Below are 27546 nucleotides of genomic sequence, written 5' to 3' on the forward strand. Positions count from 1 at the left end.
GTATGCATGCAGTGCATCACTGGTGATATTTAACAGTAATAATGACAGCCTGACATAATATTTTGCAGGCCTTGAAACCTAATATCTGAGGAAGGATTCAAATGATATATATTTCTCTGAAAAAAGTAATAGAAATAGGACTTACTTGGAAGGTTGGATTTATTATGGCTTTCATTCCTGAATTGATTTCTATCCAAGAGACTACTTTTGTAGATCCCTGCCAAGGAAGTTATGGAATAGTGTTGGGAAGATGGTAGGAAGTGTTTATTTCCATATTGACAAATGGACGTTTGTCTTGTGTACAAGAAGGAGTAGCAAAAGGGAAAAGTAGGGAATGCACTTTTCATCTTAGTAAATGATGGGAGAATGTCTCAATGGGTTTTGAACAGTTCAGTTTCTAAAATGTGCTGCCAACATGCTATGTCTGTATGGAAGCACTTAGGCACAGTGCTTCCCAAATGCTTCATTTTGACCTTGAATGAATAACAAACAAATCCTTAAATTGTGAAAATCCAGATACTTATCTTATGCTTTTGTCTTTTTTTCCCTTAACTTTTTTTCTTTTTCCCTCCTTCCTCTTGTCCAGGAAAGAATGTATCAGTCACACAGAAGAAGCAGTAGAGCTCCCAAGGACTGATGAAATGTGCTTTGCCCTGGTGGTGACTGCAGCTGCTACGTTATGTGAAAAAATGAGAAGTTGCCCTAAATTACCATCTGCGACGTTTCAGCCACCTCCTGTAGTGGAAGCTGGTCATGTGGGCCAACCCAATGTGTGGTTTGAGACTGAGTGTTGTTTTGCTTTCTTGGGATCTCAGCATTTACATTTTAAAGCAATTACCAAGTTAAGCACAATCTCTGTGTTCATGGTCTGCCTTCATGGGCATGTAGTATCTTCAGCCTCGTATGGCTTTGAGAATTTCTGAAAGAGCCTTTGATCTGGGTTGGGATGTTTAGTATTTCTGAGGACACATACTTGAGGGTACAAACTGTTTAGCAAATGAGACAGAGTGGCATTTTTACAAGGGCAAGTAGGAATTGGGAATGTACTTCACGTACACTGAGAGGCACTTGGGACATCAAAGTGCTGTGTCCTAATACTCTGAGTATTTCAACCGTGTGAATAGGCCACACCGAATTTAACTTTCAGAAAAGGCATTTGCAGGTATACATGCTTTTCCTGAAATAGGTGTGTTTGTGCACACTGGCTGGTAATAGCACACATGGTGCAAACACATTTTGCAATCATGCTGCACACTACAGATTACTCACCCATAACCCCTTACTATTCATCTCCGAGTATCATTTTTGAAGGCAGGGAGATGAGGATACAGGCACAAGACTTGTGGATCAGGGGTTGTATGTGTACATCCATCCATTCTGTAACTAAAGGCACGCAGCACTGTTAAGTCAGCGGCAATACTCGTGCTGACCTGAGCGGCAGCAGCCATGGGTACTGCTCTCAAACTGCCTCTTATGTTGTGATGCACTTTCAGTTTTGATAACTGTTTTATGACTTGTATCTTCATTTTTAATTTTTTTTAATGTTGAGCTAACTGCTAGGATGTGCTGTCTTTGCAATGCTTAGTTGCCCAGCAATTACAGATATATTTCAAAAGGAAGCAGGAGAATAATAAACCGTGGAATCCCAAATCAGATTAATGTAATGTGCATTTCTAGATTACGATTAGTAACAAGATAACACGGTGTCATGGTAACACTTGAAGCTTAACTATAAGTTCCTAAAATAAAGCAATGACATATGTGTAGGTTTCTATCCATTTGCATACTATCCACCTGAAAACATACATCATTTTTACAACACTCAAGCAATTAAACCCTACTTTTTCCTTCTGGATTAAGTGCTGAACTAAAATATCATGCCTCTTTCCTAGTATTTATGCATAATCTCCCACCATAAATTATAAATGTTGGTGAAGAAGCTGTCCATTTTGTAACATCTTAGGCTTTCTGCCTTTTGGTTTCATTTTAGAACAATTAGAATAAGGAATGTAGAACACACTTTATTCTTTGCGGTTTGTACCACATTCATGTCCTTGAAATTCTACCACCTCCTAGTATGAAAACTGTCTCACTGATATTGGAAAATTCTGTTTATTAATTAAATTGATAGACTAGTGGGTGCAATTCATGTGGCTGAGGGTTGGGAATTAAAATCCCAACTTTACCTCAAATCACTGTAAGAGAGGAGTAAACTTTCAATGTGAGATTGCTAGCTAAGATGGAGAGCCTAGCTATTATTTTCTAGTTGCCTTACAGTGAAAAGTGTTGTCTACTTGTTATAGAGTCTGACTTTCTTTCACTAAGCAGAAGTTAATTTGTTTAATATGCTATCTATGGTAAAGGTGCCAGGATATGCTTTACATGTATTGTCATTTTGTGTTAAACTTTCACAGAATGCAAAATTGGGCACTTTGTTCTGATTGCTTTATATGCACAATACTGCTTTGACCAAATTCTTTAGTCAAAATTAAGATGCTGCAAAGTTCTTTTTAAGTAAATATGATCTTCTTCTGTCACCTTAAATAGACAAAATGGGCAGTGTTACACGGAAAATATTATTTCTTTGGCAGTTCACTTATTTATGTATACTGTACTGTATAGACCATTGGAGGATATTGAAAATATAGCTTAAAGGTTGCTCCTTACACAACCTTTAAATCCCAAATTCTGTTCACACCTCCGTGGATGGCAAATGCTGAAAGTAAAATGATTGCCTCCAGCATGATAATCATGTTACATTCAGAATAATACAGTTGCTGGGAAATATTTCATATACACAGCAGAGTTCCTAGGATAAACCTCCTGCTAAGGCATGGCTGATGTTTGTCCTTGTGGCCTTTTGAATAGTGGAAAGTCTGATTTGTGTTTAATAAATCTGCCTGTATTTCTCACATGCAGATGAAGGTTTTTATTATTTGAATTTACTGTTGTTGTGGGGTGGAGGGAGGGACATGTGCATGCTGGGTTTGCCACTAATCCTTTGGAAATCCTTTAGTGCCTTAAGGAGGCAGAGGGGAAACAGACCTTAGGATTACAGAAACTTGTTCAAACCTCTTTCCTGCTTTAGCAGAATTGCTTCAAAATATATTGTGCCTTTGGCTCCAAATATATTTGCATTAGAAATCAGTAGCCATAGGATTATGGACAGGACTTTTTGCCCCTGTACAAATGTTAGGAAAGAGAGCATACTGTTTCTTATAAAGGATGTGAATTAAAAATGTAGCTAACTTAAATTCTACTGTTGAGATCCATGAATACTAGGAAAGTTGCAAGTTGCAGTTAAAGCCAGAAAAAAAAAAAGAAAAAAAAAAGGAGAAAGTTTAAATATACTAGATGAAATGCTTGTACCACTGAAGTGACTGGCAAATTTCCACTTGCTCCCCTGGGACCAATATTTCATGCTTCCTTCTACTTGTCTTAATAAATTCTCACAAGTGATAGATACATGGGCATCATGTTCTCTTTAACATTGTTTATGCACATAAGGGAAGAAAAGAGAGATTAGTAGTTGTGGAGACCTGCCTTGATTTGGAGTTGTTTGGATCTATGGTATAAATCTCTGTTCACTGTTGTTTCTCTGTGTAACATAGACTATTTGCTATGGGCATATGAATATTCAAATGTAAATTCCAGTATGAGAGGTTACTGTGCAGTGTGCACTGACCAGTGCCAAACAACTACATTTCTCTACTCTCTGAACCTTGGTCTTTTTGAAAAAGAGGGAAAATGTAGCTAACAGACGAAAACCACTCCTGTGCCAAAAAAGCTTGCATGAGGCAATTCATGTACTCTCTGATGGTCCTAAGCAGCTCTTAGGAAAAATTGAATAAGCTTTTAGCTCATGAGTGAATTTTATCTTCTAGGAACTAAGAGCAATTTGCTAAAAAAAAAAAAAGAAGAACTAAAAAAAATTAAGGCCTGAAAATCAGGCTGGTGGTGGTCTTCTGTTTTGCTCCCTGTGATGACAAGCAAGTATTAAACAATATGTAAATAGTTTAAAGAAAATCATTACATGGTTCGCAGTATGTGAGACAAGGCCCAGCACGGAACAGATTTTTACAGCTTATTTATAAATTACACTTCTGCCTTTTGTTTGGAACTTGGAAAAGGAAACAGTGTAAATCAAGAACTGAAGACTTACTGCACATATTTGTTGACTGAAACAAAAATATTTCCCCACCTCCTGAGGTATTAAGGAGTAATTTGGGATGAATAATGTATGGAGTTCTTGGCTTTTGAGCTCTAGTGCTGTACAACTATTTAACTCTGCAAAGCCAACAGAAGGATGGTAACCAGAAGTCATGAAGATCAGTTTTTAGGGCCACAAATTCATATAATGAGGTACCAAAGAAAGCACAAAAAGGCTGGGGTTTATGGTGTCATACTTATTAAGCAGGTGTACCACCTAGACTGGGGAGGGAGGGATATTTGTAAATAAATGCAAAAAGATTTAAACTCTGACCCATGACCACTCTGTAACTGGGTGTCAAATTAATTTCAGCTAAGTGAGAAGCTTCAATAGTATGAGAGAGGCCACTCATATTTTAACTGTTCCATTAAAACCTTCTGGGTAACTTTTCAGCAAAGTTTTCCACTCTAAGACATTTGTTATTAATATCAACTGTACATATGTATTCATTTTCATTGTAAGTAGGGACAATACAGAATTGTAATGAAGTCACAAAGTCTACTTGATGATTATCACAGATTTGTAACTCACTTAAATATGTAAGATATGTTGACATTTTATCTTGTTAACAAGATGTATTTTTCTATGTTAGTCAAATGTACAATTTGTACAATTTTGTATATTAAATGTATGCATATTTTAAATTAAAAACTTCATAATTTTATTATTTTATTATTTTAAAATGGTGACAAGAACTTCTGAGAGACAGCTGTAAATATAACTGTATCTATGGATAGCAACCCATGAATTCTCAGTTTTGAGAAAGGGGTCAGCTGGTCTTCTAATAGAGTGAGAAAACTGCAACACCTGGGGTCTTGCTCCACTTGGTGGATGAGCTGCCATTCAACTTCAGCTGATTAAATGGAATGAACATGAATTAGCAGAATACTATAAACTGGATCACTGCTCAGAAAGTGGGTAACCAGAGCCTTCCCCAGCTTGTAGTGTTTTGTGTCCACAGTTCCTACATGCCAGGAGACAGTCCAAATCACCAATCCATGGGACAGGGTTTTGTGGGGGAGGGCAACACTGCTGGCAGAGATACACCAGTCACGCAGAGGAGAGAGGGAGACTGACTCAGTGACTTGGCTGCTCAAGTCACTCTTCTGGGAGAAAGAAAACTTTTGTCTCTGTCACACTCACTCCCTTTGAACTGTTCATGGCTTTTTTGTCTGCTGATTGTTGCAAAATGCAGAATAGCAAAAACAGATGCAAAATGTACATTGCATATTCTCTGAGCCCCCGCACCGGGCAAGTCCTGTTCTGGCTCGTGATGTTCACACTGTTGCAAGAAGAGCTCCAGATACAACTAAAGCCAAGCCAGTATGTGAGATCTTTTGTTGTGTGAAGCAAGCATATCTCTAGCTTTTTTGCTCTCTCTCATCTAGGCTATTTGGAATAAAGGTCCTTTAGGAAGAGGGTGCACTTTCAATTAGGTTCAGTTCTCTTTTCATCAAGCAAGGTCAAGACAGGATGGGATGCACTGTCTGCAAGAGAATATACCAAAGCAACGTATTCCTCCAAAGTTGCATACTTTTTTTAGGCAAACTCACAGGGTGACAGGGTATCAGGTTGTAACTGGGTCTGCTTCCATAGTACCTAAAACTGCAATTTTACTTAAGGACAGTATGTATCCGCTGCCATAGAACACTTAGTTTTTAATAAACTAAGGGCTAAAGTATGAAAAAAAAAAACCAGACAAAAATGCCAAACAAAACAAAACAACACAACTGTTTAAAAGTAAAGAAAGACACTGGTACGATTTTATGCTTCCTTGTAACTAGAAAGTTTAATGCTGTTTTCTTAAGATTTGACGTGCTCTCTGAGTCTTGTGGTCTCTTTATGTATCAGCATTAAGATGAATGTCCTAACTTAATACTGCAAAAATAGCTTTATTCTTTTTTATTCAGAAAAACTTGAGCAGCTTTAGAAACCTGAACAATGTTATCTAAATAGACCCCAAGTGTAAACAGAGTCCATCTTTCTTAGCTTTATGGATGTTAAATAACAGGTGCTCTTTATTTAGCAGACACACATACAATGTGCAACATATGGGACCTACTATAGGACTATCAGAAGTTTTTATTCTGGAGGTTGAAAGTAATCTCTTGATTGCAAAGAAGTAACTCATAAAATAAATAATTTTTCCAATATTTGGAAGACAGGCAGGTCACACATCACACTCCATGTGCCACCTGCATATTTCATTAACTGTCAGGGTTTGGTGTACTGTGGAGGAACAAATTGACTTTCTTTTTTTTCCAAAATGATCAATAAATCTCAATGTTACCATCAGGAACAAAAAAAAAAAAATCAATATTTGCCCACATACAGAGAAGACTTTAAGGAAGTAACAATGTAATATCCTACAAGCTATACTTATTTTTGCACACACCAGTGAAACCTCCATATGATATTAATGTGTTAATGTGGAAGTATGGTTTATTAAGTGAGCTGTGGAATCTTAGGCAATATATTCTCAGAAATGTCAGTCATGATTAAAATCAGTGTGTTAATAACCAATAATAAGTGAAATTTTTACTGATTTCCTAACTCCCCTCCTGTGAACAACACCCACAGTGTTAAATGCACACACAGAGCATTCAAGACAGCATGCACCTCTGCATTATAACAAATGCAGAAAAGAAAGATGCTTTCCTTTGATGCATTTTTTCAGTGCTCAACTATCTCACATTACTGCTTTTTCACATGGTCTGGGTCCATGGGTACTTGTTAATGAGAAAGATGGTTATGTGGACTCATTTCTGATGAAATCCCAGGGACCTCTGTCTTTAACCTCCCACTTTTCCTGATTTGTAGCTTGCAATTTTTATTGTGCAAGGACCACCAGGTACACAGACAACAGTCCTGTGTGGCTGGGCTTGTATTCAAACAGCATAAGCATGTTGTACATGAGCAGTAAATAGGTGTTGTGATTGATCCACTAAGCTTCAAATTTGCTTTGTCGCGTAAATAATCTCAGAACAGTTTCTTCCAATATATTATTTCAGAGCAACAGAAAATGTCCCTTATGTAACTCCTGGGGTAGTCTAAGGCTGTGACAATTGCCTGAGATTGGCTGCATGTGCAGGAGAGGAGTGTCCAAGGACTTGTGATTTCGGTCGATGATCTCCTTGGGCACTGTTAGACAGGTAGGTGTGTAAATACGGACTTTCTGAAGTGGGCTGTGCAGAGACCTGAGGGTTACACACTCTCCACCCCTCCTGCTTTAAAAAAATACCCTCCTAGTTTTTGGGAACTTGCATCCCTCACAGCGAAACGAAAGCCCGCCCCCGGCCTGCCTCCCTTTGCAGAGGCCAAAGCCAGGCAGGAGCCGGCGAGGGCTGCCGGCCCGGGGAGCCGCCCGGGGTGCTGAAGGGACAGCTCCGGGGGCGCGCCAGGCTCCCGCCGAGCCGAGGGGGGGTCGCGGAGCCACGGCCGCCTCACCGCCCTCCGCGGGGCTCGGCGGACACCTCCTGCCTCACATGACGCCCCCTGCCCCACAGGACACCCGCTGCCCCTCGGGGCTCGGCGGGGCGGCGCGCCGGCTGCTCTAAGTCCGAGGGCCGCACACTCAGGCCCGCGGAGCCGCCACCCCCCGGCGCCCCCTGCCCGATGGCGGGGCCGGCGGCTCAGGCAGCGCTCGGCGCGATCACTTCCGTGTCAGGGCAGGCACCCACCGCCCTGCCCGCTGCCTGCACCCTGCACCCTCCACCCTCTACCCTGCTGCCCGCACCCTGCTGCCCGCACCCAGCTCCCTCCGCCCTGCTGCCCGCTGCCTGCGCGCCCAACCCACGCCGCCGCAGCGGGGGAGCGGCAGCCGGGGGCGGCGGGGCGGAGCAGAGCCGCCACCACCCCTGCGGGCAGCAGCTGCTGCGGCAGGGACAGCGCCAGCCCTACTGCCCGGGGGCCTGGGGCTGGTGGTGCTTCCTCCCCGACCCCGGCCACCCCTCTCTCCTCTCCCCGCCGCTCCCCCTTCGGCCGCCGACCGAAGCAGGCCCGCCCCCCGGCCGCACCGGGGGCTGCCGCGGCCGCGCCCCCCCGCCCCGCCCGGGCAGCGCCGCAGCCTCTCCCGCGGAGGGGGGCGGGGGCAGTGTCAGTGTGCAAAGTGGGAGAAACTCCCTCCGGCTCGCTCGGGGGGACTGGGGAAGATTTGTAGCTTTTGTAGCTTTTCTCTTTTTTTTGTCTTTTTTTTTTTTTTTTTTTTTTAAATTCTCTCGCCCGAAGCCACGCCATCAGCAGGTGACCGGCGCCCGCCCGCCCGCAGGACGGGACCCCATTGGCACCGGCTGTGTGTGCATACGGCGGGCGCCCTCCCTGCCTCCTCCCCCTGCCTCCCGCCCCCCGGATCATTCTATACCGGGGGAGCTGTGCACTGCGGTCCCTGCTCGGGGAATCGCTGCTGCTCTTCCCATTCGTCAGGGGCTTTCCAATCACCTGCCTCTGCCACCCTCTCCGCTCCGCTCTTTGTACTTTATTTTCACGTGCTCTTTACTAACACGGCTATTTTTAAATTCCGCTCGGATTTATTTCTCTCTCTTTCTTTCTCTCTAATTTTTCTTTTTCTTTTTTTTTTTTTTTTTTGTTCCGGGGGGGGGGAGGGGGGAGGGAGGTTAACGTTTGCATCTCCCTAAGGGAAAGATCCCACCAGCCAACCCAGCTTCGCCACTGCTGCATCCATCCATTCATTTTTATGGTCACTAACAGCCTATCCCGGTAGTGGAAGGTGCAGAGAAGTGGGAGGCAGGCACAGAGAGAGAGAGAGAGAGAGAGAGAGAGAGAGGGATCCGGACAGCGAGAATGGCCGAGAGAAAGAGGAACTGGAATAAAGAAGATGACCTGCCTGTGTATCTAGCTAGGCCGGGCACGACAGCCCAGACACCGCGGCAGAAATACGGGGGGATGTTCGCCTCCGTGGAGGGGGCCTACGAGAACAAAACCATCGACTTCGACGCCTACAGCGTGGGGAAGAAGGGGTCCCGGACCCCGCGGAGCGGCAGCCGGCACGACATGCTGGACGGAGGGGACAACTACAGCGAGACCGCCAGCGACATCAGCGAGATCTCCGGCTCCGTCATCAGCTCCCCGGGAGACCGGGACGACAAGACCCCGGGCGTGGAGATCAAATACCCCATGGGGAAGGAGCTGCTGCAGGGGCAGGACAATGGACAGGTGAGCGGGGCCTGGGCAGGGGGGGAGGGAGCCGCCGCCCCCGCTCGCCGGGTGAGCCGAGCCGAACCAAGCTTGCTGTGCTGTACCGAGCCAAGGCGAGCTGAGCCGAGCCGAGCTTGCTGTGGCAGCTAAGCCGGGACGAGCCGAGCTAAGCCGAGCTTGCTGTGCTAAGCCGGGACGAGCCGAGCTGAGCTGAGCTTGCTGTGCTATGCTGGGACGAGCCGAGCTGAGCCGAGCCGAGCCGTGCCGTGCCGCAGAGCCCCGCTCGCCGGCGCAGGGAGACGGGGCCCACCCTCGCGGGGGAGTTTCGGCACGGCAGGTCGGGGAGGCGCGGCCCTCTCCTCCCCGGCACGCTGATGCTCCGGGAAGAGCCCGGCTGGCCCCTAAACTACCTCACTTGGCTGAGCTTAGCGGTAGCGGGAGGGAGCCGATCAATCGTTTTCCTTTGTAAGTGATGGCGATGAGTTTTCTCCGTTTCCCTTCCTGCCCGTGCCGGGGGGCTGGAGGGCAGCTCGGGTCCCTCGGCACCTCCCCCCCGTCCCCCGGAACAAAGCCGAGCCCGCTGCACTCCCAAGCTCGCCGGGGAAACTCCGCGGAGCCCTGTCCCAGGCACAGCCCCAGGATCTGCCCTGGTCCCTCCCTCCCCCGACTCTCCCCCTGCTCCCCCCGGCTCCCCGTGCGCCTGCATTGTCTCCCCGGTAGGGAGCGCGGAAGGCCGGAGGATCGGCCGAAACCTCTGCCCTGGCTTCCGCACCTCTGGAGCTGCAACCTGGACTCATATTGTAGACTCAAGGGAAAAGTGAGCCGGTGGGGCTGGCCAGCCCCTGACAGCTGTGCCTCTCCATCTTAGCCCTGTCAGTGGCACGCCGGCTGGAGGCAGACCCCGGAGGCTGGCTCTCTTGGGAACTGGGATTGTCATTGATTTCCCCTTAGAAAGAAATGAGGCCTTGCAGTGATGTCTCTGCATGGATGCACCCTTTCCCTTAGTACCCAGCCTGGAGCCTCTATGGCTTGTCCACGCTCTGCTCTTTCCACAGGCTAAACTGAGAGTTTTCCACTCTTTTCTCCCCTCTTCAATTTGAGCATGAATGGTGTGCTGGTTTGCTCTGGTCTGGGGCTTGGGTGCAGGTGCCACATGGCCTGCCGTGCAGCCCAGTGAGTGCCAGCTGCAGTGGGACACCAGAGCAATCCTGGGATGCTGCTGCTTTTTCTGCAGTGACCTCAGGGTTGCCTTCGGAGGCTGCCAGCTGCAGTGCAATTTTCTCTTTTCCTGCTCACCTGAACTCCCATTTTTTCCATCAGGACCCTGGGGCAGTGGGAGGGCACAGCACACCCCATCTTAGCACATCCCTGGTGCTGCCTCCCCATCTTTCCTGCTTCCTAGTTCATTCTGGGACTCAGGGTAGTGAGCACAAATGCATACTAACTCTCTGAATCCCACTATGCTGGCAAAGTTGATCAAAGTGGAGTGAGGAGGAGATTAGGGGTAAAGCAGGCAAGATTTGGCCACTGGCTTCAGAAGGTACACTGTAAGCAGCAGACGTGTGACCCCTGTGCCATGGTGTCCAGAGCTTTTTACAAGCTTCAAGTGCTGATATTGGGGAAGATGTGTCAGGGATGTGGCCTGGGTGGTAAATGCCTTGTATGTGTATGTCACAGGGGTGGCTGTGCTAAGAGTCCCAGAGTGTGTCGTTGGAGAGATTAACTTGGGTGCAGCTTTGCAGTGCCTTTTACCCTTCCTGCAGTTGTTCACGGAGCCTTAATCAGGCACCATGGGTGGAGGGAGGCACTCTGTGAGACAAAAAGACAGAAGGGATTCAACTAGACACTTAACCTTTCCTGCAGCTGCTGACGTAGCATCCACCTGGCCTGGCCTGGTTGTGCCATCACCCATGGCCTCCCTGGCCTCAGAATAGAGCAGTGTGTGACACTGGGCCAGTGACAAGGAGGGCAGAGCAGGACAGCGCTCTTGGGGTCAGAGCCATTGGTGAGGACAGAACAGGCAGTGCCATCAGGGACAGAGCAGGCAGGGCTATCAGAGGCAATGCCAGGGGACAGAACAAGGCTGTGCCATCAGCGTCAGTGCCATGGGAACAGCGCAGGGCAGCGCCATCAGGCTCAGTGCTGTGGGGACAGCGCGGGCAGTGCCATTGGCATGTGCTGCGCAGCAGGACCCACCGCCGGGGGTTCCCCCCCGCTGTCCCCACCCTGCGGCAGCCCACGCGTGGGACCCGCCGGCGACCTCAGCGTCCAAGTGGGGCGGTGGCGGGGCGGCGTTTCCCAGCACCGGTGCGGGAGGGAGGGAGGCTGGATTGATGGGCTGTGAAGGGGGGCCAGGCGGAGGGGTGGGGGACAGGAGGGAAGGAAACGCTTCCTGGGTTGCGCTGAGCGAATCCTGCTCCGACCTGCAGGCGGGAGGGCGCTGCTGCCGCCGGCAGAGGCAGCGCTCGCCGACCCCCCCGGGAGCCTCGTCCCTGTTTGATTGCAGCCGGAAAAAAAAAGGTGCCGGGTTTGCCGGGCTCCCCTTCCTCTGGGCGACGGAACTTCGCCCCCATTCCACCGCTCTGCCGGGTCGCCCCTGCCCCGCCCCATCACCCGACTGGGCTCCGCATTATTATTCCTCTCAGCACCGCCGGTGTTGTTCGGTTGGGCTCGGCTCGCTCCTCGGGTTCGTTGCGTGCGCCCGGCGCTAGCGAGAGCCGACACCGACATGTCGTACCAGGGCAAGAAGAGCATCCCGCACATCACGGTAAGCGGCCCCGGCGCTCCTTTGTTAGCGGGGCGGGGAAGGACGTGCGGCGGGAGCGCCGCGGCCGCGCAGTGCCCGGGGCGGGGGGCAGACCCCGGGCTGCGGGGCCGGGGCTGCCCCGGGCGGGGGATGCGGGCGCCGGCGCCCTTCCTCCTGCTGCTGGAGCTCTGGGTGCGGAGTGATTTTATTTTATTTTAATTTTTTTATTACATTTTTATTTTATTTTTTAATTGTATTTTCCCTCCCTTCCGTTGCCCAACCGCCCAGCCGGGGCTCAGCGCTGTGTGCTCTCTGCAGCGCGGGGCGGGGAGGGCAGGGCCGGCGGGGGGCTCGTCCCGGCGCTGCTGGGGCCGGGGGTGCCGCCCTCCCGAGGAGCCGGGCCCGGGGAGGCTCGGCCGCCGGGCGAGGCAGAACAAAAGAGGGAGGGGACCACCGCAGCACAACGTGCCCCTGCCGCCGCCCCCCGCAGCGGGCAGGGGCAGCGCAGCCCCCCGGCGGGGCAGGGGGCGGCGGGCCGGGAGGAGGCTGGGGGTGCGCAGAAATGGGAGGTGGGGGAGCGTGGGGGTGGGGGGAAGCGTGGAAAATCAAAGAGCGCCATGATGCCAGCACCGACACCTCTGCGCGCTATTAATACATCAGGCACGGTGGGGATCAGGAGTCAGAGAGTTAATCATAACCATTCTTTTCCTATCGGTGCCTGTCTTCCGCTAGATGCTTTTAGACCCAAGCAGAGCTACCATAGAGTGTGCTTTCTATGCCAGAAAGAAAGGACCCGGGTTCTTTGATACAGTATGTGATTTCCCTATATACGCAGGATCTGAGGATATACGAACTGGGATAAAGAGCAGGCAGAGCTGGCGAGGAGAGGTGTTTTGAGGGAAGTCACACCCGTAGCTTGCTAATACGGCAGAGGTTTTCCCCAGCACCTGTGTTGGTCGCCGGGTTGCTGTCTGTATTCCTGTTGGGTGGCTGGATCAGTGGGTGATGGGGTCACGGCTGGTGGGGTCGCACCTGGGGCAGAGATGAGTGAGGAAGTGGGGTGAGCTCAAAGATTGCTCGGGTTCGTGGAGCTTTCCCTAGAAAGCTGGCACAGTGCGGCACGGGGCAAGTTTCCGTGGATGAAGAGCGGCTGCCTGGTGGGTGTGGCACCTTCCTGAGCAAACCTGGTGGTTAACGGCGTTACTGGAGGCAGCGTTACAAGGCTTTGTAAGCACCTCAAGGTTTTCTCCGTATTCAAAAAACATCCTTCAGCCAGAATATTTGGTCTGGAGGGGAACAACCTCCTTCTAAAAGCAGAGCTTTATGATACCGAAGTGCTGCATTTATACGTCTCCACTATCAACAGGCAACAGTGCCTGGTGGCCAAGGCTGAGCCTGGGTGTTGCAGTGGCTTTCTGGGTGATGGCTCCTCTTGTCTTGGTCCTCAACGTGTTGTGTGACTTGCAGTTACTCAGGGCATGTCTGGGCTGGGGGAGACCCTGGTTGTCCTCTGGATGTCAAGCGCTTTGTACATGACTCGACCTTCACTGACAGCTGGAGTGTAATAGGTTCCCACCCATAGCTACTTCTTTGCTCTCTAATTTGGAATAAAATAAGAAACTGGAAGAATTATGAGTCTTTGCCTTGGAATCAACAGTTCGTTTTAATTTCATCACTTCTCACAAATTTCCTTCTCCAAGGAGAGAACTGTTGGAAAAAAAAACAACAAGCCTCATCCTGTTCTCTTTGAAATAGGATGTGTTGAAGCTTCTATAAGTGAATATTCATTAATGTTAGTATTGAGATTTGTGGCGAAATCAAAGGCATAAATTAATATTAGTGAAGTTGGCAAGTATCAGGGCTGGACTGCCTTTTTTTTTTTCCTTTTTATGTTTTACGCTTTTGGCCCTTCTCCTTCAGCAAAAGCAAATCAGGCACTCTGTGTTATACCTTGTGCACACTGCTCATCCCACAAGTGCCCACAGGATCTGTCTGAATCCCCATTCCAGTGTGGTAAATTTGATGTTTCATCCTACCACTAAGGAAATACACTGTAGGTTCGAGCCTTCTGGGCTCTAAGGAAATGCTTTGTAAAAGTATGCAACAACAGTGATGATGAAATCATATAAAAATGTCATTTGTTACTGTTCTTAACATTTCCCCCCACTCACACTCCTGCTTTTTGGAGCTACACCAGTGCCTGGTAGTAGTGAGAAACTAATTTTTGACAGTGTCCTATGTTCTGATGCTTTGCTGTGGATTTTCCCACACCAGGCTGTGTTCCTTGCATGGGACCAGGAGCTGTCCTGAGCACACAAGAACAGCACCTAGCACTGTGCCACAGCATCCAACCACAGGCACTGCCAGTAATCAGTAGCTGGCCAAAACTTCTCTCTGGGATCAGGTCTGCAGTATCAGGAACTTTGTGTAGGAAGAGGCAGAGACTGGTTTGACCTCTGATCAGTGTGGGAGCAGATAACCACTCTTGGGAAGGCAACCCTATGGTATCCTTTCTGGGTTACTCCTCTTGGTGCATGTGGGCATAACTGACTCATTGTGCTTTGTCTGACCATGCCTTGCCTCCTGACTCCTTTCAGAAGGGCCTGACTGATACCCCTTTGACCCCTTTTCCCTGAAGCAGCTTTATTCCTGCCTTCCCTTCTCCCTTGTGGTAGAAACACCGTGTTGCAGATAGCCCTCTTTGGCACTGAGCATCTCTCTACTCTCATTTACCAATCTGCACCTGTTTTATTTAATTTAATTTCATTTCATGTCATCTGCCCCATTTTTTCTTTTCCATTTCAGTTTCTGAAAGTTCATGCTTCTTGCAGTTTGTCCTGTTTGTGACTCTCATGCTGCCCTTTATGCATCCCACACAGCATCCAGGCTTGCTGTTGTTAGTGGAGCACAAGCACTGCTCCAGTGTAAGGTGCAATTCAGATGTGAGTCAGAGTGGAGAAACTGGGTCCCTTTCGCTGTAAATATGGTGGAAGGGGAAGGACCTCTGTATTTGAAACACTGGGGTGGTCTAGTGATGCATTGAACCAGTAAGTGTAAGAACTTCAGTCATGTCCTGTGCACTGTGTTGAAGTCCTTGGAAGCAGGGGCCTCAAAACACTAATTCATGAGTTTTAGCTGGGGATAGAGCAGGGCATGCATAATGGAAGGGTGGCCAAGAGTGCATCTACAGGAGTACATTTCTCAGCCCGTGTAGTATGGACAGCCACCATTGCTGAGGTGTTTTTCTGCATGAGGTGGCAATCTTTTGTGCTTCAGTTGTGCAGGACGTTCTCATGCAGACCAGATTTTCCAGGATATACCCCCCTGCTCATTGCTTTTAACATTGCTATTATACTCCTCTTGTGCAGGACATTACAGGGAATCAGCAGAGATGATGACACTGAAGTATCTGTCACAACTTATTTTGGCTTCTGTGTTTTGGTAGTGCTTGGCACTTTTCAAGCAAGGCCTGAGCCTAGATGAACTCAAAATTGCAGCATATACAAAGGACGGTTAAAAAAAGGCATGTGGCATGTAAAATGCATGTTGCAGGACCTTTGTTGCAGCAGCAACTGCACCCACTAAAACATGATCTGTTTGAGCTCAGTGAAGAGGAGGTGTGAATACAATTCTACTGAGCAAAAGCAGAGTAGCTAGTCACCAAAGCAAATGCAAGGAGGCATTTGGAAGAGGAAAATGGTGCCTAAATCTCTTAGAAAATGGGAATAATCTTCCTGGGAATGGTCCAAGAATTGGCATATGAATGGGGAATGGCACTGCTGGTCCTGAGCTGACAGACTGTAAGGCACAGGGAGACAGCTCAAAAACGTGATGTTACAGAGGAAGGCTCTCACTATTGAGCATAGCAAGAAAAGAGAAGAGCTAGCACAATGTGAAAAAAGAAGCAGATGCAGAAAAATGGAGAGGCTGAAGAAATTCAGAGGAGTGGGCACAGAGAATAATTTTAGTTGTTAGTTTCTGAATTGATATGAAGAGACATGAGAAGTAAGTAGACTTCAGCTGAAGACAGCAGAACACTTTGAGAGAGAAAAAAATGAATTTGTCTAGATTTCTACTGTGTTAGACACTAGTTCAAGACAGAAACTATCTGGCCTGAACAAAGTGCTGGGGTAATGTGAGGTGTTCTGGTGTGAAACATTGAGAGAGCTGCCAGCTAATTCACTTTGGACACGAGGGGAGACATGTCCTACAGATGTAAGACATGGTGAGTACCTGGAATGCTGAACCAAAGTCCTTGTGTAGATTTGGATCTATTCGGGGTTTCAGTCTATTCTACATCTCTCCTGGCCATGCTTTTTTACCACCCACATTTGTTTAACAGTGTGAAGCTATACTCAGATTGGTGTGTGACTTGCCAAAAGTGTTTGAAAAGCCTACTGAGTGCTGGGCATGGGAACACTGTCTCATGTTATTATTCTGCTATTGATGCAAGATTTGGGTTGATTTAGACAGCACAGTTTGTCCTGCTTTAAAACACCAAGGCCTGGGACTTCTGGATCTCTTCTTACTCTTTGTAAGAGTAATCTGTTATTTTGTTATTTTTTGTAATTTTGTTATTTGCCTAATCTTCAAGATTACACTTTCCCATCTGTAACTGTTTAATAGACTCGTTCTCTCTCAGTTTATTTGTCCTTCGATGTACATTTGTGAATTCACGTTGCGTAGTGGACTGGACTTCAGCCTGGCAGCTATTGAGATGCTTTAGTTGCTTCAGTATAAGTTTTTGGACTTCCAGCCACCATTTCCATCATTCTGTGACATGTCCTTTTTCTATAGGAGAAGAAGTGGCCACAGTGTTCAAGCCAATTCCATATGGTTACTTAAATTACATTCAGAGTAGGTCCTTCTGGGGACATATCTGTGGAGACTGAAACCTTTGGCACAGGGACAGAAAGAAGGGTTTGGGGCAGTGATTCCTTTAGCTGCCACTGCAAGTTCATCAGTCAGTGCCCTCAGAAGGACATTAGTGTTTTCAGCATTGTAGCTGGTGGCACCACAGGGAGCTGAGCTGTGCTTTGCTGGGAGCTGGGTAGGTTTGGGAAGGGGACAGTGGCTGTCAGAGAAGACAATGGGTGCAATGAGGTGGTTGTCTGAATCCTCTTATAAATACTGAGAGCGACCACTGCCAATGAACTGCTTTCCTGACAAGGGGGCAGAGTCTGTTGTCTGCTTCACTCCCATTTCTTTCATAATCAAGAATTATATAAATGGTAAAAGGGGGAAACTTCCATTTTCCTTTATGGGAGCCCGGAGAACCCACTGGCTTATGAAGCACTTGAGCATTAGTTGAGATAAACTTGCTTTTTGTACATATGGGAGAGAGAAATGGTTTTGTATGCTTATGTTACTACTGAATAATAAATGTCCCTGCTGACTTCAGTGAAGTCTACACTCCATGTATAATCTCCTGTGTGTAATAGTGAGGACCCAAGTAAAGCTGATCACCCTTGCCCACCTTGCACATGGCTGCCTAAAGGAGTAGGCAGTGCTCGAGTGAAGAGGCTGTGGAAGGGTTTTTTGTGAACCAGTGCTGATACCATGTGAGAGAAGGCAGCAAGCATCACAACTTGCTCTCACTGGCGGAAACAGTAGGTGAGGCAATATAGGCAGAAAGTGTCTGAGTGCAAACAGTGTGCATCCAGTGCATTTAGTCAATCATGAATTATCATTGCTAAAATCATACTAAAGGCATTTTCTACTATTCTGTTTGCCTTGCATCCACGACCTCTGTCAGAGAAGGGATTCCATATGGTCTTAGCTGGATTTTGACTGTGACTGGTGCCAAGGCAGATATGTCCCAGTAACCTGATGAAGGTCTCTGAGTAGAACTTAGGTAAAACACATCTTCAGTTCAGTGGCAGCCAGCAGCCAGCCATGCTTTAAATGTCTGTTATTTTTTCCCAAGTTTAAGCTTTCCTGTGAGTGGCTTCCTGGGATTTTGAGATTGCCTCTAATTGATGTAACCTGTGTGTAACCCAAGGGATGCGTATAGCAACATACAATGCAATGGATTCAGCCCTCCTGCCCATACTTAGGTGAAACCCCTGCTGATGCCAATGAATATTGTCATGAATAAGATGTTTGTTGTGCTTCCTTTCTAAAAGCAAAGCGAAGATGACATTTACAGTGAAGAAATGCCCGTGGAGTTGGTAGCTGTAGGAGTAGCCCTTTCAGACTGTGTGATTAAGCAATGAAACTGCCAGTTGAATAAAAAGTCAGGTCTTGAAAGGGGAAACAAAAGAACATCAGATCTTTTAAATGAATAAAGATGAATGAATACATTGGCTACAGACCAAGATACAGTATTACTACAATCAACATAATCCTTCCTAAATTAATTGCCATATACTAGAGTGCATTTATTAAAAAGAACCTTAAAAGCAGGGTTCGCCATTTGTGGCCTATCGGAAATGATGCCTCAAGGATAGAGTGTTTTGCAAGGAATTTCTGGAGTTGATTCAGGGTTCACTCTAGCTAAAAATTACTTCCTATGGAGGGTAGCCTAGACGTGAAATTCAAAAGGAGGGATAGCACTGATTAAAAGCAGATCTTCTATAAGCAGACAGTACTTCATGAAATCCCATTTACAGCTCTTTGATCCTTATGAAAGGATTTTAAGCAAACATTCCTCTTGGGAAGGGTGTCTTTCTTCTTTTGCCATTAAATTTAAAAATGTTCCTTATTTGTAAGTACTTTGCTAAAAGCAAAGTAAAAGGTAATTTAACTGTATTGTATTACAGCTGGGTCTGAATCTGACCAGCTCTGACAAAAGGCAGCCAAATACATCCACCAAAAAAAAAAAGTAAGTGTCTTGTATATGATGGGAAATAAGTCTGCAAGAAGGAATGCATAGAACCACAGAGGAGTTTTGAGTGTCTCTCTCCACTGATTGCCAGTGGGACTTTAGCCTTTGAGAAAGGGCTCCCTTGCAAATAATCTTCTTGTGGAGATTTGGGTAATCAAAGACAATAAAAATATCAACCTGTATTTTTTGTACCTTCACTCTAATCTGGGGATGCTGTGTCTTCTGTAACTGTCAGTGGCCTTTTTAGAGCCTTAATAATAAAGAATTCTACCTCTCAAATGCTAAGACTGAAGATGAGTGTCTTTGCTGCAAGTGTGATAACATAGCTTAATGCCGTTTTATGTCTATTGCATTTGATCTGATGTCTTTTAAACCACATGCACTTATAGACAGAGAACTGGAAATACAGGTGGATTTGGAATTTAGACTATTTTCAAATGACTGTTTAGCATAAAATCCTTAGTCATCTTCAGGGCTCTTGACTAATCTGGATTGTAGAGAATGCAGCTATTGTTGCTCTGGAGATGTAAGGACAATGTTATATTCTAGTAAGTCCTTAGAATTATGCAGAGGATGAAATCACTGCTAAGTGTTTTCTCCTCCTCTAGGCCTGAAAGATCTGCATTTGAGTGTTGCAGAGACTTTTTTGGTTGTCAAAAGCTGCAATGCAGCAATTGTAAAGGTCCAAACCAAGAACGAAGCAGCGCTTAGAGCCGTATGCTGAGTATGTTTTATTAAGTTAATTGTAGATAAATTGTAAAGCAAACTATAAATAGTCAGTGATTTACTTGATTTAGAAGTGAAGGTATAATAGGTGGACATTCCATTTGCGGAAGAAAAGCAAGGATGTAATAGCCTGTATAGGAATTGCAGTCTGGACAGATGCTGCTATTTGATAAGACCACTTTTGAAATCTCTTGGAATCTTTTCATATGACTAGAATACATAATGACAAATGGCAAATTAATTCTTCCTTTTTTTTTTTTAAACTTCATCTTGTATCATAGACGTGTGGTTTTCTCTGACAGGTGCCTGCAGGTGCAGTACATGGGTATCGATACTGTAGAGAAGTGAGTGGCTTGCTGTAACTTGTACTGCATTGTATTTTGACATGCTGCACCAATTTGAAATAGTGTTTAGTAAATCTTGTGGCAGTTTTATTTCTCCTATGTTTTTTAGTAGTCCCAAGAAGCAGATTGAGAACCGCATGTGTAAAAACTATTTGAATTTTTGTCGTGTGTAATATTTTTAGATACCTCTAGTTCTGAGGGGAGTGGGTGAATGAAAAAAGGCTAATTTTAAATTTCTTTGCAACTGCTCCTGGTCTAACATTTGGATCATATTTTCAAATAACCCAGAGCAGAGCGATTTGCTGCCCAAGGGAATTTGACCTCACTTGGACTTACCCAGGCCCCAGTGCAGGACTGAGGACCGTGACAGGCCTTGGGCTTGGGGTCTCGTGGGTTGGTCAGGTGCTGCTTCTCTCTGCTGGCCTTTGCCATTGGGGCGCATGAAAGCGTGGACATGCTTCACAAGAGCTGAGCCGAGCTGAGTGAAAAATACCAGCAAAACAGGCCATTTGTACAAACTGTGCCAGTCACCAGCTTACAGATGTTTCGGGTTACTCTCTCTGTAGTGGAAACAATAGTTGTGAGGGAGCGACAGCCGCCGCCTCGAGTCTGAGCAGGCAGCCCCTCCTCCTGCAGCAAGCGAGCCGAGTTTGTTGCATCTCCTTCTGCTGCCATGACAATTGCTGTCATGTCACAGACTAAGCTCTGCAGCTTTGCTGCCAGGTTAAGCAGGAGAAGCTAGACTGTGATTAGGAAAAGATGATCAGGAAAGCAGTGAGGAGGGTTTGAAGGTGAAGGGCTGTGGGTAATAGGAGTGACTGTTTCATGCTCAGCAGTGAGGTGAGCTGGGAGGTGCCAGAGCGCTTGTAAAATGGAGCTGCAGAGGAGACAGCAGATAAGCATTGTGGCTTTGCTGATGCTGTGTCATACATAGCCAGGCATAGAACTCAGAAGCAAACAGCAACAATGTGATCACATCATTGTGGTAGTGACTAGTGACAAGGAAACACCTTTACTCTAACACACCCCACAGTGGCTGCGGAGCATGGATTTACAGTGGTGCTTTCTGTATCTCCCATGCCAATGAGAGCAGGTTTTTTTCCCCTTGAATCTTGGCACCTCATGAATTGCTCAGTGAAATACTCTCTCTCTGTTTTGCCATGTTCCCGCTGTCTGTCCTTAGCAGGCTGGAGGGAGGAGAGGGTCTCCTCAGCTTCCCTTGGCTTGCGCTGGAAAGAGGTGGGCTGACAGCTTCTTGTGCCAGGCCATGCACTGAAGGCTTGGTATGGAGCCCTTAGGGCTTGGCAGGCAGGGTACCAGTGCCTGCTACATCTGTCATACATCTGAATAGAAAGGTGGCAGCCACCCTAGAAAGGCAGACACTACTGTCACCTCCTGACCTGAGTGATGAGCTGTTGTTGTTTGCATTGTGAGAACATCCAAAGATCAGTGAGTGGCTGAGGGTACTTCTGAGAGCTGGGCAAAGACAGTGGTCTGCCTAGAGGGGATTACAGCTGGGAAGGAGAAATATGGGCCAACATTGCCTTGATTAGTTCAGGAACTTCAACTCACTCCTCCCTCCCCCTGCTGCTTTCCCCAGGGGACTGCAGAGTGTGTCTCTTCTCCAGCCTGGAAAAGGGAGAAGAGGACCCTGGTCTCTGGTTTTTCTGGGCATTTGTCATTTGATAAGAAAACTGCAAGCAGCCTGCCTGACATCTTGCCCCTGGTAAATAATAAATGGCCCCTGACCACGCGCAGCCGGCTGCGTGCCTGAGGAGGCCGACCTACTTCACAGAGCCTGTGCGTGCCCAGATTTCTGTCCAGAATTTCACTGCGGCAAGTAGCAGGGACCTAAAGCAGTGCAGGGTCGCCCAGGCACCAGTGACAGGGTGGCAGTGATGAGGGGTAGCAGTGTCCCTTTGCCTCCAGGCAGGGCTGTGTCGGTCCCTGAAGCCTGTGCTTAGGCTGTGGCAGGGAACGAATACTCCATGTGGACCAAGGATTTGTATGAAAGTTTATTGCATGAAAAATACAGCATATTCCTTGTCAATGTTAATCAATGCCTCCTTTCTAGTAATTTATTTTTGTGTCATTTTTTCCAACCTGTTCTTGAAAATACATTTATGTAGTAGGTGCACATAGGCATTGGATGCTGGTGCTCTGGCTTAAGGACAAGCCACCCCTGGTCCTGAGCAGGGTGTTTGAGGCAACTTGGGCACAGCGTGCTGCTGAGGTGTCCACATGGCACCAAAACCTCACCTGGGTTGCTTGTGCCCATCAGCATCATCCGTGTCAAGGTACTCTGCTTTACAACAATCTGTAATGTGTCCTACAGGCACACTTGGCAGCTCGAGCTGCTAGGGAGAGGTTCCAACAAAATTTTTCTTCTGAATCAGCTGATTTGCTGTAATGGAAACATGTTTGAGCTATTTCCACACCTCTCAGGTCCTGATGAAAGCTGGGCAAGGCTCCACGACACCGTCCCCAGTGGCTTGGCAGTCTACCTGGGGAGTATCAAGATGTGTGTTTTTTTGGCAGCCTAGTCTCCCATGGCTTCCTATACTCAACTGGGGGAATCTTAGCCACAGGCTAGCTCAGGTGCAGGACCTGCTTCCTTTTGCAACAATTCTGAATTGTTTGTATTTTCTTCTGAGGTGTCAAGAATTAAAATTTTGAAAGTCTCCATAAAGTGCAGGTTTGTTTCTTCACCAGAATTTCTTACACCCTCCAAGAGGGCGAGACTTTGTAGTTAAACATTCAGTAATTCTTTATAGACTGTAAGTAAGGCTTAATTTAATGGCTGACTCCATAATTGAGTACTATCTTGAAACTGCATTTGTATCCTTTTTAGGTTAGATTATTCTAATGCCTGGTTTTGTTAGTTGTTTATGTAAAAGCGTATACAATCTTTATGTCTACAATTATTTTTTCTGGAGTTGTGCTTCAGCTTTATTTTAGTCTGTCTTATTTTCCTTGCCTGTTACAATTGTTTCTATTCATTATGCATCTTCTCCTAGTTTAAAAGCAGTAAACTGTAGAACTTACTGATGAGCTTGCAGATCTTTTGACTCATTAGCAGTGGCAGATGCGGTGCGCTGGTAGCGTTGCCTGCCTGTATCAGTAAGCTCTTGACTCTTGTAACTGGAGAGTATTAATGTTTAGAAAGGCAATTGAATGAGCTTAAAAAGAGCTCACAAGATGGTGGTCTCTCCAGGTCAGCAGGCAGCGTAGTAAATCATCATGGTGAGGAGATGCAACTGCCAGCACGTGGCAAAATAACTGATTATCATTCCAGCTGCTGATTCACAGGTCCTGCAATTACAAGTGACAGTAGGGAGGCTGGGGAGAAAACAGGGAGCCTGCTCTGGCAAATTCCAGATGGAGGACTTGCATTCGTCTCCATCCTCTAATGAGAGGGTGACAACATCTGAGGCGGGTCCTGGGGACATATGTCATCACACTTCTGTGCCTCGGTTCCCCTCCAAGGTTGTCTCGCTGCTGCAGCACGTGGAGAAAAGCCTCAGACCTTCTGTGTACCTACTCTTTTGTTGTTCACTGTATTTCAAATGTCTTTTCTCCCCCCCTTCTTTTTCCCCTTGAGAATGTCTGTTTCTTCCCTTTTGCTTTTCTAGAATGATGCAGGCTCTAGAGGCTTTAAACCTGCAAAATTGTTCAAGTGCAAGATGAAAAGTCAATATGCAGCATGTAACTGAGAAGTTACATTGTCACACCCCTAGCTCTGCCTTAGCACTTTTTAATGAATAAATTTTAAGAAATTTATTGTTTATTGTTGTTCTGGTTTTATAGGTTAAGATATATATCAACTTGTTTGTTTTCTAAACTGGGAACTCAGGGCATTCATAGTTTATATGCCTGAGTCATCTTGTAATTAAACCAGGAATTGAATCTGGAGTGAAGAGTATAAAGCATGGACAAAATGGAGATTGTGAGTTATTGTCTGGTGAGCCAAGGAAATAATTTATAATAAATGGCGCTTTTTTATGTATGAATGGGAAAAGAAGATTCTGACTGCTTTAGAGTTTTACAGCATTAGCAGTCACTTGGCAAAGGTCTTTCCAAAAGCATTGTGTACTTGTCACGGTTTAACCTCAGCTGGCAACTCAGCCCCACACAGCCACTCCCTCAGTTTTCCCCCACCCCACAGTGGGATGGGAGAGAGACTTGGAAGGGTAAAAGTGAAAAAACTCTTGGGTTGAGATGAAAACAATTTGATAATGGAAATAGAATAATCATAATAGTAGTAATAACAATAATGGAAAGGAAAGTAAAGAAGAGAGATATAAAATCCAAGAAGTACAAGTGATGCACAACATAATTGCTCACCACCAACCAATCGATTCCCAGTGAATCCCCAAGCAGTGCTCCTGCCCCTCAACCTCACCCTCAGTTTTACTGCTGAGCATGATGCCATATGGTATGGAATATCCCTTGGGGCAGTTGGGGTCAGCTGTCCCAGATATCCCCCCTCCCAATTCCATGTGCACCCCCAGCATCCTCACTGGTAATAAGCAGAAAAGGCATTCACTCTCTGTGAGCCCTGCTCAGCAATAACTGAACCATCCCTTTGTTTTCAGCACTGTTTTCAACACAAATCCAATACACAACCCCATACTGGTGAGGAAAATTAACTGCCCCAGCCAAAACCAGTTGGCACTGAAGTTACAGACTTTCCCTGTGTTTGGGTAGGTAGTGGGGTGCTGGCATTTCCAGTATGACTTCTTCAGTGAGAGAGTTTAAATACTGGTTCTCAGGAATATGCATGGGTAGAATTTACTTTCTGTAAAATGTATTTTTTAAGAACAGAATGTAACCATTTGAACAGTACCCCTGCAGACTCGATATTTTGAACAGTTCTTCATGGGAAAAAATGTTTACTTTCTGGCACTTTATAAAATACAAAGAACTGGTACCTCTCTCTGCTGTTGGTACAATATTTCAGGTGAACCAAACTTTGAAGGCTGCCTCCTGTCCTCATTCATGGAGTGAGTGAGATACAGCACAGAGTGCCCCCAGTTCATCAATATCCTTTGATCTGCAGGAGTCACAAATTGAAAACAATTCCTTCTTCACACCCATGAGCTGTTGGTCTGTAACTCAGAACAGGAGGCACAAGCTGTGGGCCACATCCCTTGGCTGCTGCAGTGGAGTGGGGCAGTTGACCCTGCTAATGTTGTTAAAGGAGCTTCCCTGGGTAGGAATTTCTACATGGCAGGGCTAAGCAACCTCTCCTGACCTTGTCCCTTCCCGTTCCAAGCTCTGTTACTCTTCCAGAGGTGCCGAGAGTCCCAGGTGAGCTCAGCTTGGCCATTGCAGAGTTGAGCGGTTTCTTCTGGAGGCTTCTCTTCCCTTTTTGGCTTCTGTGCAATGGGTGGTGGTGAAAGGGGGATGTTGTGGCATTTAATGTTTCCATGTGCAGTGATTTCTGCCTTGAGGAAAAAGAACTGTGATGACCATGGGGTGTCATGTTCCAAAAGTGACAAATAAACAGTGATATTATGGTTTTCTTCTCCAATACCCATATGTACCGATATGAATCCATAGTCTAAGCCTTTATGCAGGGTGTTTGATATTAATGGCTTTCGATATAATATGAGCATATTTAGTGTCACCAGTATGTTATCATGTTTATTTATTTCAACAAACCCACATTTGTTCCTTTTTTTTCCCTCCAGAGTGACCGACTACTCATTAAAGGTGGAAGAATTATCAATGATGACCACTCCTTCTATGCAGACATATACCTAGAAGATGGACTTATAAAGTTGGTTTTACAAAATATTGAACTTTCTTTGCATGTCTGTTAGCATAGACTACTGTCATTTCTTGATGGTGCTGACCAGAAATCTTGTGTACAGAATCTCAGTTACCTCTAGATGTGAAGCCATGTAGAGGAGTGTGAAATTATTAAATTGTACCATTTTATCTCTACTAAGATTAGATAAATAGGAAATTTCTTTAGTGTAAATTGAAGTATTTGCTTTTCGAAGGGAATCCTAATTTCTTCTGTAATGGTCAAGGCAAGTAGGCTGTCTCAACACAGCTTTTTTCCCCACACCTAACCTGTGCAAATGCAACCATGCCCTAAAGGATTGTACAGCACAGAAATCTGTGTACACCATATTGCATGGTGTAAATGGGGACCTGCTACTTTTCAGTTGCCCTTTTGGTTAATGCTGAAGCACAGCATGTTCTGTTCTTACAACATTGAGCCTGAGATTAAGTCAGTTGATTGTAACATGGTGCTAAGAAGACCAAGCTTGTGGGTTTGATCCCCGTAAGGGCTGTTCACTTTTGACTTGATGATCTTTGTGGGTCCCTTACAACTCAGTATATTCTGTGATTGTTATTCATTGTTCCTGTGTCCCTTTTCATGCCTATAGATGGTATATGATCTTAAAGCATCATACAGTTAGAAAGAAAATCCTACTCATTTATCTGACTATAAAATACAGGAACTGGGAAAGTATTTGCTAGTGACAAACTTGAAATACCTGTTACTGAGAGCCTGAGAAGCTGTAACAGAGGAGTCCATGCACTCTGCTGGTTGTACCTTGGCTTAGTGGAGATGAGGGTCTCTAGCTTTGCAAAGTTGTGTTGTATGTATGAGTACTCTGATGGACACAAGGATCAAAGCCTTTTTCTTGATTGCTAAACATTTTCACTAGTGACCTAAGAAGCTTGATCTCCAGAGGCCATAACTTAATGCACAAAAACATAATTATGGTTATCTGGTAAATAATAATTGACCTACTTGTTTTCAGAGCTCCTTTTCTTAAGAATATATCATCATATAAAAAGTCCATTTCTTTATATGTTTGTGACTATTTACATCATGATGATTCAGGTTATTATAACAAAAAAATCTGAATACTTTTATCCATACTTTTTTTTTTAATGTTTCACTCTGCCTTTCCAGTTGTAGTGTTACTTGCATTTCAGAAGTGACAAAGGAGCATATTGTTTTAAATGGAGAAGACACAAAATTCTGAACATGTGGTTTGTTTTTTTTTAATAGCATCAATCAACCAAGCTGTACTCTCTTTGATAGGTATTTTAGTTAAGTTTTTCTGTGCTTTTGTTAGTTCATATGCAAATCTCCTAGTAACACTTGCAAACATCATAACTGTTTTAACAACTAAGAGTGTGAGATGCTGAGGGTCTGAAATTGCTGTGAATTTTTTACTTTGTTTCCAGAAATACAATGGTGCTTGGTAGGCAGGTTAGCAGTGCCGAGCTTTGACCTGCCCTTGTTGAGTGCATGGACTCCCTCTAAAATCCATGTGTGGATCCCTACCTCCAGAAGGCATCTTGGGTGCCCAAGATAGCTAGGATTAATAATGAATAGACAGGCAAAATCTTAGTTTTTAAAAGGGCTTTATCTTTGCCCAAGGAGGCTGTTCAGCACCCTGAGTCATGCCTGGTTTCTTGGATTGAGGTGGCCCAAGACTTTTCTTTGTAAACTGTGCAAGAAGTCCTGCTCTGAAAAAAACAGCTAATTTGTGAGGGCTGCCTGCTGCGA

General features: G+C 45.9%; 2 protein-coding genes across 7 annotated transcripts in view; both read left to right on the forward strand.

Moving 5' to 3' along the window:
- Nucleotides 1–3986, forward strand: part of CUNH4orf50 (chromosome unknown C4orf50 homolog) — an 86705-nt gene extending 82719 nt beyond the window's left edge. For all 4 annotated transcript variants that reach the window (XM_027642636.1, XM_027642638.1, XM_027642639.1 and 1 more), the window contains one exon: nucleotides 587–3986. The gene's annotated coding sequence lies outside the window, so the exon portion shown is untranslated. The remainder of the gene's footprint in view (nucleotides 1–586) is intronic.
- Nucleotides 3987–8564: 4578 nt separating this feature from the next.
- CRMP1 (collapsin response mediator protein 1) overlaps nucleotides 8565–27546 on the forward strand; it is a 50581-nt gene continuing 31599 nt past the window's right edge. The window contains exons 1-3 of one of the 3 annotated variants that reach the window (XM_027642676.1): nucleotides 11986–12131; nucleotides 12843–12920; nucleotides 25700–25788. In XM_027642676.1, the coding sequence (XP_027498477.1) occupies nucleotides 12093–12131; nucleotides 12843–12920; nucleotides 25700–25788 (206 nt within the window). In that variant the 5' untranslated portion in view covers nucleotides 11986–12092. Of the gene's footprint in view, nucleotides 9383–11985; nucleotides 12132–12842; nucleotides 12921–25699; nucleotides 25789–27546 lie in introns of those variants that run through there. The other 2 variants (XM_027642675.1, XM_027642677.1) reach the window with 2 other exon arrangements.

The sequence above is a fragment of the Corapipo altera genome, unplaced genomic scaffold (genome assembly GCF_003945725.1).
Source record: "Corapipo altera isolate COAL_440 unplaced genomic scaffold, ASM394572v1 22, whole genome shotgun sequence".
NCBI classification, from domain to species: Eukaryota; Metazoa; Chordata; class Aves; order Passeriformes; family Pipridae; genus Corapipo; species Corapipo altera.